The sequence below is a fragment of the Hippocampus guttulatus genome, chromosome 20, assembly GCF_054856545.1.
Source record: "Hippocampus guttulatus isolate MCC_2025c chromosome 20, RoL_Hgut_1.0, whole genome shotgun sequence".
In the NCBI taxonomy this organism is placed as follows: Eukaryota; Metazoa; Chordata; class Actinopteri; order Syngnathiformes; family Syngnathidae; genus Hippocampus; species Hippocampus guttulatus.
The window spans coordinates 5393135-5409948 of NC_141280.1; the positions used below are offsets into that span (position 1 = coordinate 5393135).

Below are 16814 nucleotides of genomic sequence, written 5' to 3' on the forward strand. Positions count from 1 at the left end.
GTAAGAAGTCCAACGAATGTATGAAATACTCGAAACAGTTCGTTGTATGGCATTTATCAAATTTCTTCGCCACCCCCCCCCCCTCCCAATGCGTTTAGATACAAACAGAAGGGGTTTTAGTAACATTTGTGGTTGTGTGTGCGTGTGTTTGTGTGTCTGTGTGTGTTCTACCATCGAGTTCGCATGCTACCGTTAACGAATTATTTCGGACATATTTTTATTTCCAAAGGAAACTGCCAGACAACCGCAATGGGGACTTTCATGGAGCCTGCTCACTACAAACAGGTGATAAATTGAAGGAATAATGATGTATTTTAGGTTAATTGATTATACATTTGCATATTAATAATGATGAATTGATTATGCTTGCAATGAAGAATGCTCATGCTCTTAATAAATATATGCTCATACGTATAATAAAGAATGCTTAGTACACTGTATGACAGTTAGGGGACACAACCACCTTTCCGAGAATGTGGTTGGAAAGAGATATAATGGAACGCATTATAAGAAATATTTAAACAAGTCACCTTACCAAATTAACTGCAAAGGTGTTGTGCTGCAAACCACTAGCAACGTTTGTACCAAAGTTTTGTGTGAAACTCTCTAAAGGAGCAAAAATACAATTAATTTTTGTCACAATTTTTGTGCCTAAAATAAAGGCTGAAGCCTTTTTGTGTAAACTATAGCCTAATGATGCTAGCCTTCATCTTCAGCTGAACCCATAACGCAAATCTACCCCTGAAATGAAATTGTGAAAGTATATAGTGAAGTTATTCAGTTAGTCGCCGGTCCATTTAACTATGACTTTACTAATACAAATGTAATGTTTACAATTGGAGAAACATATTTTATTACTAAGAAAAGATAAGAGTTTTCCTATGATGTCGCACACCTCTGGACTTGCCGAAGGCTGCCGTGTTTGATGCCTTGTTTTGTACCACCGGTGGTTTTTGTTTGAATAGTTTAATTTGATGGCAGATGTTTAAAAAAAACGGTGCAAAGTTTGGCTGGGAGGAGTAACAAAGTCTAACTTCTGCATTTACTGACAGGTGGGAGCATGAAAGTCTCATTTCTCCATTTCCTGGCACCAGTTTGGAATCAGAATGAGAGAACAGGTTTGTCAGGCAACACATGGAGATTGTAGATGTGTTGGCAGGGTATCTCCCTGCCAACCCATCTGTGTTCTGAAAACTTAGGTTGAGTGATGAATAGTCAGAATATATCTACAAAATACCAATTTGTGGGCAAAATTTTTTATTTGTGCACATAAAATACTAATGGTTGAGGTTGAAAGAATTTCCCATCAATTTTGACATTCCTGTCCCTCTACTGTGTATATAACCCCATTTTATATATATGTAAAAAGAAAAAAACACAAAACTTAGTCTTTCAATATTTTTATTCTCATGCTGATGAATATCACCTTTTGTATTCACGTGTGTGCATAACCTTGCACGGATGGACAGAACTGTGCAGAAAATAAAACAACAACAGAAAAAGGTCCAGTATTACAGTACAGTTATGTTAATGCTTAGCGTTACTCGATGAAACAGACTAATAGACAAGCCTCGGTGTGCATTTAAACTATTGGGCCTCCAACAAGTAGGAGACCACGGCCAGCGCAGCCGCCTCCACGGCAAACAGGTGCTGGTCGTCCACGTGCGGGCATCTGGTCCGCATGAAGGCGGCCAGTCGGAGCAGGTACTCCAGGTTGTGACCCGTGCGGCCTTCACACACAGCGATGCGTGCACCAATCTCCTCTGGTGCGGCGGGCCCCAGGTACAAGGGGTTGTCGGCGGTGGCGATGTACAACAGCGCCAATACTGATGGACCGCCTTCCTTTGGATGGAAGGTCACCATCTCAGTGATGTAGCCGCCACACACTGCCTCGCGCATGTTCAGGTAGTCGAGGGCCAGCTCCACCTGGTCGCCCCTCACCTCGAAGGCCACGCCCCATGTGCTCGCCTAGAATGTGAAGACAACCCGGTGAAATACTGACACTATTAACTCGCGCAAATTTTTCTGTTTAAACTAGCGTTGGGTGTTATAAAGCATGGGATAACTAATTTGCATCGGAAAGTCAAGTACTGCGGAACAAAGCCAGTTAATGCGTCTGATGTTGGTAACTGAAGGCATCTTCTGTACCGAAACGTCTGGCAGGACCATATATGCTAAGTATGCGGAAGTGGGGCTACTTACGTCATCCTCTGGAATCAACGTCACCACTCTTCCGGGCTGTAGTGAGAAAAGGAGGCTTTCATGAGACAACACCCCTTGGGGTGGTTCACCTCTCCCAAAAAAGTAAAATAAAAAAAAAGACAAATATAAACTTACCAACTCATCGTTACCGCGGTGAAAGTTGTCCCCGTGCCAGAAACGTCTCTTGTAGCCTCGAATGTAGCCCACTTTGCTCTGCTTGTACTTGAAGTCGGGCTTCCACACCAGCGAGCCGTAGCCGAATATCCATAGGCTGCTACTGCTCTTTGGGACCAGGATGTCTTGAGGCTTCATGTTGTTTGTTACGCACAATGTTTACGAAGTGGACGATGGATGTAATCGTTCGGGGCTCGCGCTAAACTAGCTGGCTACGAACGTTAGCTTCCTCCGGTCCAGCAGCAGCGGTACCGGTTGGCTCGATGGTATACCGCGAGCGGTATTGGAGCCCAACTGCTTGGCAGTTGCGAGGACGCGGTTGCGCGAGGGTTTTTGTCGATGCATCGCCATTTGCAGTTACTCTTGCCGCATAGTGCCCTTTAAAAAGTCATGGTGGCGGTAGCCGCTCGGGGCCTAACGACGAGACGAAAAAGAAAGACAGGCGGATTCAGCCGGCTGCTCAACGGGCTTAAAAAATGATAATACACCCCTAATAACAAAATGTAATAAGACGTTATATAAAAAAAATCTTTTTCCGGCTTTCTCTCAGCGATACCTTCTGTCAATCTCCTTTGCTCAACGGAATAACGGCGCAGCACTCGCTTATATATACGCTTTAGCAAGGGTTGGTCGGAGGCAGGTTTTCATTTAAACCAATACGCATTACAGTAACCATATCTGCGTTTGAAGTCCACCCAATCAGATTCTAAAGCACTGAAATTGGACGGTCCTATGATCAAAATTAGATATCTTATTGGCTGAAGTGATTCGTGAAAGTGACGCCCTCTTGCTTAATGTTATTGATCAATGGGCCTGTCATTCAACCAAATTCAGAGTGCGATTGGCTTACTGCGCTGCCACTCTTAATGTACTGCTTGTACAGTGCGGCTGACGCAACATTTTCTCAGGGTTTCAGAGCATTGACTGCAAGCAACACCCCGAGACATTGCATCAGATTTGCAGTTAAATCCTACACGACCTTCTGATTATTTTTAAAACATACTGCATAGCAGCGACCTTTTCATCAATGTTAACATATTTAATGCAATGTCGTCCTTTCATTTTTATTTCCAGCGTCCACTTTGTAGTCACTCATGGGCCTTTTTCTTGATGTTTCTTTACTTGAACCAGCCAGAGATGACATATTCATGGACTGGACAGTTTATAAGTAATCCGTTTTTTTTTTCATTGAAGCATCAAAGCAAAAGCTGTCTTTGACAATATTGAGAAAGATGAGGGTTTATTGACATGGAGGTATGAATTTAACAGTCTTGGGGATGATGCAATGCAATTGTACAATACACAATCATGAACATAATGTTAAATGAATACCTTTCTGACAGTGTTACACAAAAGTGAGCCCCAGATAACTAAACTTGGGCCATGTTTAAAATGTTGTACACCTTATACAGTATATTGGCTAACTCGCCATCATTTCGCTGCAGTGACAGGCTCAGTCTGGCTCAGAGGCGTCGGCAATCAAATATTTGCCTCCAAACTACTGCTGTCTTTGTTGTTTACGACCTAACCCCCTACATGTCACTCCTAAACATGTGCATTATTTTGCCTCACTACTCCCAACAGTGTGCATCAGTTGGCCAAATCACTACGCAAACGGTAAAGGGCCAGCTTTTTTGGGCCCTTGAACTCTACAAAATATCCATCACAGCATGGCCTGTCATTTAACCACTGCAATTAAAGCATATTTAGACCGAATGTACTCCTGAGCCATGCGTCGAAAGTGTGCGTCCTAACTGGAAAAACAAGACGTCAGTCCCAAAACTGAAAAGGCTGCGGTTTTTCTGGAACGCACAAGACATTCCCTTATATGTCAGCGTCTGACGCAGTGGAAAACATCCACCGTCGCATTTTGAAAGGGCACTAAAGCACGGTATATCCAAGTATTTATATTGTAAATGTTGAACATTTACAATTTACCGCTACGGTCCCCACTGTATGTAACTGATGCGGTGGTACATTTGCATGACTTGGGTGCAGGCAGAGTGAGTTCGAATCCCACTTGGTGGCAGCGTGAATGTTTCGAGATGTGCCGGAGGCAGCGAGTCTGACAAGTCGACTGGGATTAACACCATGATCACAATTTGGCATTTCTAAGGATAATGACGCTCTGAGAAAGATCATTCGTTGTGGCCCAATTGTAGAAAAGTGTAATTGATTCCAAATCAGCATTATATCAGACATGATCAAAAAGTGTCTGGGCTAATTACTAACACAAAAGTGATACTTGATGAGACTTCTGCTTCATCCACAATGTCAGTTTCCCCACTTTTTAAAACATTATCCTCACAACAGGAGTTGATTAGTCGGCCTGTTTGCACTGTCGCTTCCTGGGAAAAAAAAAAAAAAGTGTGCGTGAGAAAATCAGTCGGCCTCTGCCGGCATGCTCTGCATATTTATTTTATTTATTTTTTTCATTTTAATCAAAGAGGAAACAGGAACTGATGTCAGCGAGTCACAAACAGGATGCTGTGATTATAACACAATGAAAATGCCTGGCGGTGTTGTGCGTGACGGTGACTTTGTGAAAGGTGCGTGTGTCAATGTGCACTGCTGTGGAACCTCGAGATTTTTGTGAAAACCTGATGTTGAGCCGCCATCAGCAAATCTCCTGAGCTCTCAGCGCAATGGGCATCAAAGCATATTTTTTCTTTTAATGTGTCATTTATTACCCAAAAATGAGATGAATGTGAAAAGTATTAGTTGATACCAAGTACTTTTGTTGGGGGTGTTTCAGAATCACGCTGTTAAGCCATGTGTAGCGTTACTGGTTTTATTTTGGTACACTTGCTTCCTGTTTTTGTTCGATTGCTTTTCGTTTCAGAGTACTCTGCTGATTTGGGGCAGGTTTTTAATTGTGAACGATAGGATTAGCCGCACCCACGTAGGAGTGCAGCATATTCTCAACCACAATCTTATTGGCTGAAGTGGATCGTGAAATGCATGCCCTCGATTCATGTCAGGGTCCTCAATCTATTCCTCAAAGGTTAGCGTACACAAAACAGAGATGTTTTTGTTATTTCCGAGGATTTATGGCACATGCACTGCCTCCCATCTGGTGTAAAGCCCGCCCTTTTGCCCCTTCCGCTTTGGTGAGGGAACACCTCCTCCCATTGCCAGGCCCCCCTCCACCCGGCTTTGTTTGCCCCCCTGAGTGGATGGTACAGAAGCGGGTAGTAAAATATCACTTTGAGCCCCGGAGGGCGAGGCCGCCAGTTGGGAAGTGTGCATTCATAAGCGTGTGTTATTTTAATGGGTGCTTGAGAGCTGGCATATGCTGCTATGTTTTTTTTTTTTTTAAATCCCCACGCATACACCTACCCCCCGTCCTCTTTGCAGCATCTGTTTTCAGGGTGACGCGTGCGTGAGAGCATCACGGGAGGTGGGGTAGGGCTTTGTTTCACCGTTTCCAGCTCGAGGGGGCTCTGTTGCCATGGAAACGGATTTGAATTTCAAGCTAATTTGAGGGTCCGCGGAGAGAACGCAGGGCGGGACGAGAGCCAAAGGCGTTTCCAGGAATTAGTCAAAGTCGTGACGCGGCAGGCGGGCAGGAAATGAGGAAGGATGAAGGGTGGGGGTCTTTGCTTCGTGTCTCCCATCCATATCCCCCAAAATCCGAGTCTGTTATCTGATGCGCAGCTGGATTTCATATCCACAAGCCAAGTCGCGTTTATTCCGAATTCTGGCCGTCATTAAAATTGATCCTCCATGGAAAAGCAATAAACACAAAGCACATGTGAGCATTAAACACCTCGGAAATATCTTCAAACGCTTTTTCCCCACAAAGTTTATTCCTCAGAAGTTTGGTCCTTATAAATATGCATTATATACAAAATAATATTATAAAACATATAAAGAACAATGTGTCGTATTTAAATTAAACTCTGGAAATCACTTAAAAAAAACAATTACATTAGTGGTTCTGTAGTTTTGAACTGTGTCATCGGCAGGCAGGCAGTGGTGGCGTGAGAGTTTTTTTGTGGTTGTCTCGTTCAGGTTGCATAGAAACGCCTTCTATGCGTACGTTTGACTGCTGTCAGTCTTTGCTGATTGAAAAGTATCTTCTTCATTTGTCATCTTTTGTAGTGCAAACAATCCAAGAGGAGACAAGGGCACAAATGTAGCATTTTCACCCCCCCAACCCACCCCCCTAACATCCCCGGTTTTTAAGGCTTCTAGTGAACTCGGGCTGCATGTAAATCTCCAAATTGAAGACGTTCAGACATTCCTTAGTCTGCGTTGGTGACGTTGGATTGTGGTTGTTGACCCTGAGTTTTTGTGTCGTTTTTTTCGTTTTTTGCATAGAAGGCGAAGGTGGCAAGAGTGACTGACAGGAGTGAGGGTTTTCTGCAAGGGCGGGGCTAAAAAAAAAAAAAAATCTCGGGCAACTTTCACTGATTGGTTGGCTGTAAGTCATCGTGGTGATGGTGATTATCACAAAAGGCCAGAAATGGAGTGGCCGGGAGGCGATCCACCTTCGCCTCCTTTTCACCCTCCCAAGAGATAAGTTAAAATGTTCCTCCACCGTGTCCTCAAGTTTTCCAGAGAGCAGCGGCTGACACGTTGAAAAAACCAAACAAACACGACCTCCAAGTCTCTTCTCGCCTTTTGTAAACAATCCAGAATGTTCCGATTCCTGCTTGATTGTGTTTCTGTGTCTCTCTTGCGTCACTTGTTTTAGACCTGCAGTCGGACAAAAGGAGAAGAGGTGGTTAGCGTAAGATCAAACGTAGCCTTTTATAGATGCTCAGTTGATTTGTGATAAACTTGACCATGAAGTTCAGCTCCATCATTGCATTGAAAAAGTGTTTTGGCATATCCATTTAAAGCATGACCAAGCAGATAAGGATAAAAAAGAGAGGGGGTGGGGTGGGTGGGGGGGGGGGATGAAGTGTATCTTATTTATGTTCTGGAAATGAGTCCACAAAGCACTCCTGGGACCCAACTGGTCCAACCCTGGGTGGAGTCTGTAAAAATTCAGAGCCCGCCATTCATAACTGCGGTTTTGCTTTTTATTTGCGGTCGACTTGAGTTAAGACTCTGTGGAACACAATTAATTCCAATGTCATGTTTTCTATTAAGATATAAAGTGTCCAAGATCCTTAAGTCGAGTCATATGGCGGAATGCAGACCTCTGTCAGGACGGAACAGTCCTAATTGTGTTTCAGTGCCTTTGTTGATACCCGACGCTTTGATTTGCCTGATTTTTGTCATTAAGATTTGTGTATGACTCTGAGAAATTTATTATAATGCCGCTCGTTATGTATTTGGCAAATCAGTATTTTATCTTGACAATGATTGGCCGTGATCAGACAAGCTCCTCATTAACTCTTTCTACAAAAGAAGGTCACTTTTGTTTTCCATTTTCTCCTCAGTTATCCTTATGAGACGGCTGGAAGTTGTAATCTAGTTTATGAGAACATGGCAACACAATGTTATTGGGAAAAGGACAGCATTGCTTTTATTTTATTTTTTTTGATTGATCTGACGTTAATGATCATTGAGTAAACAAAGATACATTGGTTTCTTTCATCTTCACATTCAAAACAACACTCTCAGAGGATTAGCGTGAATGCTGGCATGGATTTATTTATGTATTTATTTAATCGGGACAAGATGACAATCGGGGGAAAAAAACAACATCGCGGGCTTCAGATGATGGGAAGGGATGTTGGCAATCGTCCAACCAACTTTACTACGGTATGCTGCCTTACTAATTGTGTATTTTTTTTTTTTTTTTTTTACAGTTACACGTAAACAACAATCCCCTCAAAGGGTTTAGAGCAGATGCTATAGTGGCATTTTTATCGGCCCGGCACAACAAAACGACATCCAGAAAAGAAAGGAGCACCGCCAAACTTTTTTTTTTAGTGTGTTCTCAGTCTTCCAGCTCCTTCAAAAGCATGCAACAACTTCTTCCTTTATTTTACTGTGTTCTACGTGTGAACACCACCAGCCTAAAGGGATTAGCATGAATGCTAGCAAGTCAATCTTATCGGAATAAGATGACAAAATGTCTTCAGGAAAAGAGCACTGCAGGCTTTTCTTGATGGAAAGGATGTGAACAGTCTTCCAATTGACCCTCCAAGATAAAATAGCTCCTCGTATTTATTTGACTGTGAACTGCGGCACCCTCCGCGGGTTTAGCGTGCATGCAAATGTCGCAATTTATTCCGTACCGGATAACAAGACAGATTTTTCTTGGATGTTTCAAGTCTTCTTCTATCAGAACTGGCTGTTTCCAAACAATTTCTGTCATCTCTAACACCAGTTGACACCCTTTTTGCTCAGACACGTTCGACTCAGAACTAGCATGAGAATGGCGCAACTTACCTCGGTTGCTATGATGCATTCCCTCCTTGCGTCGGCTATGACGAATACTGACTGGTACATAGTGTCTGTGGATGAAGATATCGTGGATATCCTACACTCTGGCTTTTCACTGTGGACACAAACACGGCGGCTTTTACAATAAATTCCTGAAAATACTTGTTTCTGTGTTACTGGTACAACTCGTGAGTAGATCTTCACTGTTCAATAGACTTACCTGCACACTCTACTCAAGGGTCTCTTGTCTTCTAAACATTTGTCGTAAATAAGACTTTTGTCTTCTTGCGACTTCTCGTCCTTAAATTCCTTTTTTTTCGAGCTGTAAGGGTCCAAGTGATAGTTTTTATGGATAAAGTTCGACTTCTCCGAGTCGCAGTCCACCTCCAGGCTGACTTTCTGGTTGGTGTTTTTCAGTTGCGACGACGATATCAGGTTATCCCGCTGAGCGCTGGACACATTGTTCATAGTCTCGGTGTCCTCTCGCTGCCTTCGAGCCTGCCGGTGGATGTGCCTCAGGGCCAAACCCACCATGCACAGCAGCACCAAAAGTGCCACTAGCCCCACGGCTAGAGAGACGGCCGCCCACTGGAAGCCATCTTGAATCTCCTCCACTTGTGAAGTCACGGCGGCAAAGAACTGGCAGCTGGGCCCGGTGAAGCCAGGCGGGCAGACGCAAGTTGCCGGCGTCTTGCTGGTACAGATGCCGCCGTTGAGGCAGGGATGGAGGGGACACTCGTCCTGGACCCTGTCGCAGTTGCGTCCACTGTACCCCGGGGGGCATGCGCAGGTGTAGTCATTGATCCGGTCAAGGCAGGTACCACCGTTGACGCATGGGTTCCCGGCGCACTCGTTGATGTTGATTTCACAACGCTGACCCGTAAATCCTGCGCGGCAGCTGCACACCCGAGTGCCACTGTGGATCATGCACTGACCACCTACAAAAAACAGGAAGAAGCAGTTTTACTCCTGAAGTGTCCCGAAAAAAATCATACGATGTGAAATATGGTTGGGAACCACTGCTCTACATAAATCGGATTCCAAGGTAAATCGTTGTACATTTTACAAGAGCAAATGGTTGGTTAACAAGTTGTACCTTTTATAGATACCAGCGCATGACTCCTAAAGGTGCAGTAGTGTACTTAGCCACCCGTTTCCGGGTCCCACTCTGATGGAAAGTCTTTGTTCTACTCGCAGGTGTGTCAAACTCATTTTTGTCGCGGGCCCCACCAGAATCAGCAGAAAGGAAGCGATTTCCCCAACCGACCCCACAAAGTCGGGAGGAAATAACAGGCCTTCAAGGTGCATTCAAATTGAGTTGTGAATGCTCAACCAGTGTCGATCTCCAGAAACATTCCCACAAGGAGACCACAGCTTGTACATCTGTGTTCAATCAGCAACGCGACCGTACAACTGTGATTGTTCTCCCCACAAACCCCCCCCCCCCAAAAAAAACAATTCCGGCTTTCGTAAAACAAGACATTTGCCCCCCCCCGCCTCCCTCTCTTCATCAGCAACGACCGCCGCGGGCTGTGGTGACATTTACAAGCTATAGCTCAGGGCTGTCGACTGTTTATGAGCAGGACAATAGACACCAACTTCCCAGCAATTCCTGTTGTTCCACACGCTTCCAGTTGCAGGAATCAGTGGTGGTGGTGGTGGGGGGGGGGGGTGGTGGTGGAGGAAGGTCGTACCATTAGCGCAGGGAAGCGACGTGCACTTGTCCATTCTCTTCTCGCAGTTGAGGCCAGTGTAGCCACGGGGACACTCGCACATGTAGCTCCGCCCATTGTCCTTCTCCCAGCACTTGCCACCATGGAAGCAGGGGGAATCGAGGCACGTCAGCTGGCTGTGCTCGCAGTGGGAGCCCTCGTAGCCCTCCGGACACGAGCACATGTGGCCGCTGTCCAGATTCTAGGGATAGAGGTGTAATGTTTGCGTCAATGTACTCTAGGCATCCATATTCGAAACCACTTGTCCTCATTAGGGAAAATGGGAAAAGCAACATTTCTTTGGCTTGGCTTCTTTGATTGGCCACCATTATCCCAGCATACAGGAAGTGATTTTATTTTCTTGTTCTCTTTGTTTGGTTTGTATCAGTGTGAAATGCTTGATTTGCTATCGTGACATTTCTGGAAAAGATTTCCTTCTGGTTTCTAATTGAATTTACTTGTTTCTGTGCCTCTTTTGTTTGGGATGAATGTCCTTCCATATTTTCAAACATTTCCATGTATTTTGGAAAATTGATTTTGACTTGCTTTTATAAGTAGAAGGGACTCTGGAGTGCTTGCCAAATTAGAAAATGTGTTGCTAGCTTTGTTTGTCCGTCAAAAGAGGCTAATTTGAACAAGGCATAGGGGGGAAAACATGCTTTTATTTTTCAACCTTGAGGTATTATAACCAAAACATGTCACAAATACGTTTTTTTAAGACACTTAGGAATTGTTTTAAAGTGTTAAAAACGCTTAATATGACTTACGGTGCATATCCCTCCATTACGGCAGGGGTTGCTGTCGCACTCCTGCATCTCCAGATCGCAGTTGACGCCCGTGAAGCCCGGCATGCATGTGCACGTGTAGCTGCCCTGGCCCGTGTTCATGCAGGTGGCGCCATTCACGCAGGGATGGTGATGCGTGCAGAAGTTCAGATCTAAGCGGGGATGGAGGAAGACGAGGAGTTGAGAGGTGAGTGTTTATTTACGACAGGGAAAAAAAGTTATCGCTCCCCCACCCCCGCCCCATCTCTGCTTGTGTATAATGAGTGAGGGGACACTCGGACGGAAACCCAATTTAACTAATGCGCTTCAGCCGACCCAAATGAAAAGCCGCTGCAACATGAGACTGTCTTTGAAAGTGGACCAGTGTGTGTGTGTGTGTGTGTGTGTGCGCGTGCCCTTACCTTGGTCACACAATAGGCCTCCCCAGCCCTCTTGGCAGTTGCACTGCCACGGCAGCTGGCAGGTGCCGTGCTTACACGACGGGTACTTCTTGCACTCGTCGCAGAAGGTGCCCTGCCAGCCGTCTCGACACCTGTAGTGGGCGATGTAAAGGCTCAGTCTCACCATGACAATAATACTTCTTCAAGTTCTCCCATTCTTGAATTTGCGAGCACATTTTTTGACTGTAATATACTTTAGGAGTCAATATATGAGCTGTAAAAGTCACATCATATTCGAAGACGATTCCGATTTTTTAATTTTATTTTTTTTAATCTTAATGAGAGAAAATTTGGACAGATAAACAGACAAAATAATCAGTCTGAAAAAAAAAAAGAAGAAAACTGACGATAAATTCTATTATAACCTGCTGTGCTGAGTGACAGTGGATGTGTGAGAGCGGCTTAATGATTCTGTTCGGGCATCCCGAAGGGTTTTAACCCCATTCCGGGTCGGGGGAGTGATGGATTTGTGTCGCCAAAAAGAGGGCAAAAATATGATGTAGGAGGAAAATTGCACATGGGAAGGGGAGAAGTGGGGTCGTTTTTGATTATAAAAGGAACGCAAATGTGGTCGTTTGAAATGAACAATCCCTTCACTGTAAACAGAATGAATGTGACACTGAGCTTGATTTGTTTTGATATTTTTGGGCAACAGCCAAACTCTTTGGCTGTAACTTTTGAGTCCAGTTGAATAAATCAAATGTACAAATTATGCAAATTGTTCAGTGATTGAGCATAGCGGGGAGCAAAAGAAGGCAAGCACAAGCAGCATCTTCAAACTGTGCTTTTTTTTTTTTTTTTTGTATGGGGTCTTGTACCTAATCATATGGCCTGAAGGGTGCACCGTACTTAAGGTTCAATACTTACACACACTCGCCAGGTTTGGAGCAGTTGCCGTTCCTCTCGCTGCAGCCTTCCAGACAGATGGCTACGAAAAAAAAATAGAATCAGTATTATACACCCGTTGTTGTATTATGAAGTTATGAGTAAAATATGTAAACAAGGAATTTTTTTTTTGTGCCCTCCCTACATGGAATAGCATTCTCGGTCGCACTTGATGTCTTTATAAATAACGCGGCAGAAAAATGTCCATGTGTCTCGCTTAGCCGCTCATTTGATCTCAACCCAGCTGCTGAGGGGGTTTGTTTGCGCAGCGCGGGACTCTCGGGGCTCCGACATTATCGCGCGGCTGCCGACGGTAAGCAGCCAGTTTAGCGGGCAACAGATGCTCGCTCTCAATAGCAGACAGCTGTCACTATTGTTGTTGTGGCCGCCATATTTGCAGCTGCCGCTATCGAGCGCGCGCGTCGCTCGGCGGCCCCGGCGCGTGGCTGGATAATAGCAGCGTGATTAACCTCGGCGTGTGTAAGGCACGCGTGCGTGGCCTCCGAGCGATGCGCGCACCCCCCTCAGCCCCCACCCTCTGCTCTCCCTGCCGTCCCCTCCCCTTATGCGGATTGGGTTACCGGGCACGCGCAAACCAGTATTGTGGTAAATAATACAGAGTGTCAGGTAAAAGCACACCTGTCGATGGTAAATGGCCGCCATTCAAAATCGGTCAGGCGTGTTTGAACTTGTTGGGGGAGTGAAGCGTTACAAAGGTAACGCAGTTGACGCTAATGCAGCACAGTGGCACCTTGAGTGCCCCAAGTGACACTTACATTTGCTTTTTCACCACATATGTTCTTTCATTGATGCCAGTGTATGGTATTATACTCATTTTCTAATTGGAGTTTGTGTTGTGTTAATGTCTAAATCTCGAATCATATTGCATACATACAGTATGAATCATGCAATAACCAGGGAAAAAAGTTGGTTTGCAAACCGAAATGTCATTGGACAAGCTGGATATGTCAATCATCATAGCAGGCCTCTACCCCTGTTTTCTGCAGTTAACCACTTTCTTTGGTTAAAATAACTTAAAAAAAAAAAAGCAAAAGTAGTGTCTCAGTTCAACCCCCCCATGTATATTTCCCGTAGTCAGCCATGAAAGATGAGCCTCTAATTGCAACGCGTCAGCCCATATGGTTGGAATTTGGCACCGCGGTCGTCCGAATAGATCACACCAATTCCTCTTTGGCCACCAAATGGCACAGAGGACTGATCCATTGTGGCGTATCCAGCACAGGGTAACGATTCCTGATTCATTTGTTGTTGTGAAAAAGGAGGGTGAGGGTGGCGTGCATGTCTGAGTCCAAACTTTTGATTGCAGAGTTGGAAAGGGCGCCAAAATTTGCTTCCCGCTCCCAATTTCAGAATTGATCTCCTTTTTGAGCCACTTTTAATCCATTTTACTTTATATGACTGGTTGTCTTAAGTATCAAATTGCAAAAATTTGCTGGTGAAATAGTGTTGAGCATCCTTGTTGCATCTTTGGGAAGCGTGTGTTTCAGTGTTGAATTCGGGTAAATGTAAAATGTTGCATTTCAGCACAAATATCCTGAACTCAATGACAACAACTAACAACTTACACAGTCTGGTATAGAATTACTTCCATAGTCTCATTCGGAGCTTTGCTAAGCAATGATTTTGGTAACGAGGTCCTTGAAGCTGTCAGCACAATTACCCTGAGAGATGCTTTTCTTTCAATGTGACCCCTTCAAAAAACAAAACAAAGGAGCACATCCCATAAACGCGGGGGTCCAGTCCCATTCCGATTCCTTTCAAATGTTGTTGACGCAATAATATTTCACATACAACCCATCGGTGTTATTTCGACCCAACCTCTGTGTAGAACTCACGTTCTTCGCAGTATTCTCCCTTCCAGCCGGCTAGGCAGGACAGCTGTCCGTCCCTGGTGCAGGTGTAGTGTCCGAAGCGATCGTCCCGGGGCGTGCATTTCTTGGAGCAGCTCTCGCCGTAGTAACTATTGTTGCAGACGAAGCGGTAAGAATACCTCAGCTCCGTCTGCTCGCTGGTTTGCGTGTCCTGCGCCCAGTCGCTGCCCACGCTGAGTTGTCTTTGGACGGCGAAGAAACTGATCAGAAAGTCCGGATTGTTGGTTTCTGGAAGGAGTTGGACTGTCTTAAGGTTGTGTTTGTGGAATGATTTGATGAAGTAAATGCGCCTTCACGACCACCTTATGTCGTAATGATTTCAGTATGTCTACCCTGTGGCGTTTTTGTTTGGCGGTATATCATGATTTTTGACATGTAAAATGTGAGCCTTGGTAAAGATTTACAAATTAAGAAAAACTGGTTTTGAATGTCTAGAGTGGGTGCAGTCTGGGTTTGTAACATTTCCTGCTACAACTGCAGAAAGGGTCACAAGCCATTGTACCCTGAAAGGTAGAACGACCCCCCCCCCCGTCCCCCATCTGAGAACATATCATAAATTATTGTGCTTTCTAACGTTGCCTGGTTCCACTCCACTAATCTGCCCAGTAGCAAGCTGCATCCCTTATCACATCCTATACAGTCCAGATGAAAGATAAACTCAGGTTTTGAAATTTCCTCTTTCTCTTCCGTCGGCAAAAACATTCCCAGCAGCCCCCCCCAAACCCGGTCCCGTCTTCCAGCGGGGCGGAACAGAAGTAAGGTGTAAAATACAGGAAGACGCAGTCAGGGCTTCTTGGCAGTCGCCGCGTATTCTCACCGAAAGCCCCGCGGCTCGTTCCCACGCCAAAAATAAACCGCAGGAAGTTCAATTGTGTTGAGCACAAGAATGAAGAAGAAGGTGTCTGCAAGTTCATAACAAAGAGGTGGAAAAGGTGTGAAAGAAAAATGTGAACGCAACCAACAGGGTGACTCCATAAAGACGAATTAATGGTTCGATCGTTTGCAAAATAATTGTTGTGTAATGTACAAGTTCATCACATCCCCTTTCTGTTGGGTTGTTGGGGGGGGGGGGGGTCTAGTAAGTGTGCACCTAGAGCACCCTCCTGTGGTGAAGCTCGGACACGCAGCACTTACCTACAGGTAGATTTCCATGAGGAGAGTGCCAGGCTTCAATTATTAACGAAAAGGATCCCTATATGGAGAAACAGACAGATTGTTACCAGCCTTGAATTGACTTTTTAAAAATTATTTCATGTATATTTAGTCTCAAGCTGGGACGCTCGGTGGCTTTCGCAAAGCATGATGTTGTCACTGCATTATTAAGAGGAGCAGGTGAGCTCCCCCAAACCGACCAAAAGCAAAGTAAAACCAACCGCTAAAAATTCGTTCTTACCGGCCACCCGAAATTGAAGGGGATTTGGATGGGACCAGGCGGCACACCGCTGAACGAGTTTGAGGAGCCCAGCACCGGCGTCTGGGTGCTGCCGAAGATGCATTCCCCGGGCGAGACCACCGCCTGGTAGTTTTTTAGGCACACCCTGAAGTAAGTCCTGCAGCTGGGCTTGCACGGCAGCCCGTTAGCCAGCAGACCCCTGTGGTTCTTAAAGTCGTGGAGGTGCAGCTCAAAAACACCTGAGGCGAATACCTACAAAAGACAATATAAATACATAAATAAATAAATGATCGGCGCTCAAGAAATAAACAGAACAGTGGATCCAGTGTTTTTTTTTCTGCGAGGGGGGGGGGGGGGGGTCTTCCTTCTTACCTGTGCCATGGAGCTGAAGGCAAGGATGAAGGTGAACCAGGCTGCCATCCTTCTGCAGCCAAAGTGACAACCCACAATGCAATCCCAATTCCAAAGACGCAATTTAATAAAAGTAGAAGCAAAAAAAGGGGGGAGATGATAATCCTTCCAAATGCCCACTCTTAACTCCTCTCCACCAGAAAAACGTTATCCAAAAGTGACGCGACCAATATCCAAGAAGTCCGGCGACCCCCGTCTCCTCCTCCTCCTGCTCCTCCTCACATGGCACCGTACTCCACAAACGTGCACGTCAGCGGCGCGTGCGCGCGCGGCCCCCTCGTGAGTGTGTGTGCGCGCGGTTTCGGTGGGGTGCAAAAAAAAAAAAGTTGTGCGTCCAGGAGCGTCCACACAGCCCGCCGCGCGTCACTCTCGTCCGCCTTCAGTGGGAGCGCACGGCGCGTGCCCTCCCTCATTTATAGACTTGCGCGCCGCGGCTCATTACATAAACTGCCAATCGTGGACGCCGCGCTCCACGCCCACTCGCCCACCGCACTCCTCCTCCTCCTCGTCCTCCTCCTCCCGACTCGCAACCCGACAACAAAATATGCAGATTTAATACGTGCGCGCGCACGCCA

The 16814-nt window shown here is 45.5% G+C and overlaps 2 protein-coding genes across 2 annotated transcripts; both read right to left on the reverse strand.

Moving 5' to 3' along the window:
- Window positions 1–1384: 1384 nt before the first annotated feature.
- LOC147187698 (glutathione-specific gamma-glutamylcyclotransferase 1-like) lies at window positions 1385–2983 on the reverse strand. The gene is made up of 3 exons (XM_086100541.1): window positions 2338–2983; window positions 2203–2238; window positions 1385–1968 (listed from the first exon to the last, which is right to left on the reverse strand). The coding sequence occupies exons 1-3, from the start codon at window positions 2512–2514 to the stop codon at window positions 1588–1590; spliced, it is 594 nt and encodes a 197-aa protein (XP_085956667.1). The 5' UTR covers window positions 2515–2983; the 3' UTR covers window positions 1385–1587.
- A 3170-nt stretch (window positions 2984–6153) lies between these two features.
- LOC147187699 (delta-like protein 4) lies at window positions 6154–16606 on the reverse strand. Its single transcript, XM_086100906.1, has 11 exons — window positions 16201–16606; window positions 15829–16080; window positions 15570–15627; window positions 14400–14663; window positions 12526–12586; window positions 11620–11750; window positions 11201–11370; window positions 10416–10635; window positions 8942–9659; window positions 8728–8836; window positions 6154–7077 (listed from the first exon to the last, which is right to left on the reverse strand). The coding sequence occupies exons 1-11, from the start codon at window positions 16246–16248 to the stop codon at window positions 7072–7074; spliced, it is 2037 nt and encodes a 678-aa protein (XP_085957032.1). The 5' UTR covers window positions 16249–16606; the 3' UTR covers window positions 6154–7071.
- Window positions 16607–16814: the final 208 nt, after the last annotated feature.

What these genes read in the sequence shown, in the direction of transcription:
- LOC147187698 (XM_086100541.1), bottom strand. Translation starts at nt 2,514, where the DNA reads ATGAAGCCTCAAGACATCCTGGTCCCAAAGAGCAGTAGCAGCCTATGG. An exon ending in ACCGCGGTAACGATGAGTTG is followed by an intron (nt 2,239 to 2,337) that starts GTAAGTTTATAT and finishes TTCTCACTACAG; the next exon opens with CCCGGAAGAGTGGTGACGTT. An exon ending in CGTTGATTCCAGAGGATGAC is followed by an intron (nt 1,969 to 2,202) that starts GTAAGTAGCCCC and finishes TTCACATTCTAG; the next exon opens with GCGAGCACATGGGGCGTGGC.
- LOC147187699 (XM_086100906.1), bottom strand. Translation starts at nt 16,248, where the DNA reads ATGGCAGCCTGGTTCACCTTCATCCTTGCCTTCAGCTCCATGGCACAG. An exon ending in CCTTCAATTTCGGGTGGCCG is followed by an intron (nt 15,628 to 15,828) that starts GTAAGAACGAAT and finishes TTCTCCATATAG; the next exon opens with GGATCCTTTTCGTTAATAAT. An exon ending in AGGCCTATTGTGTGACCAAG is followed by an intron (nt 11,371 to 11,619) that starts GTAAGGGCACGC and finishes ATCCCCGCTTAG; the next exon opens with ATCTGAACTTCTGCACGCAT.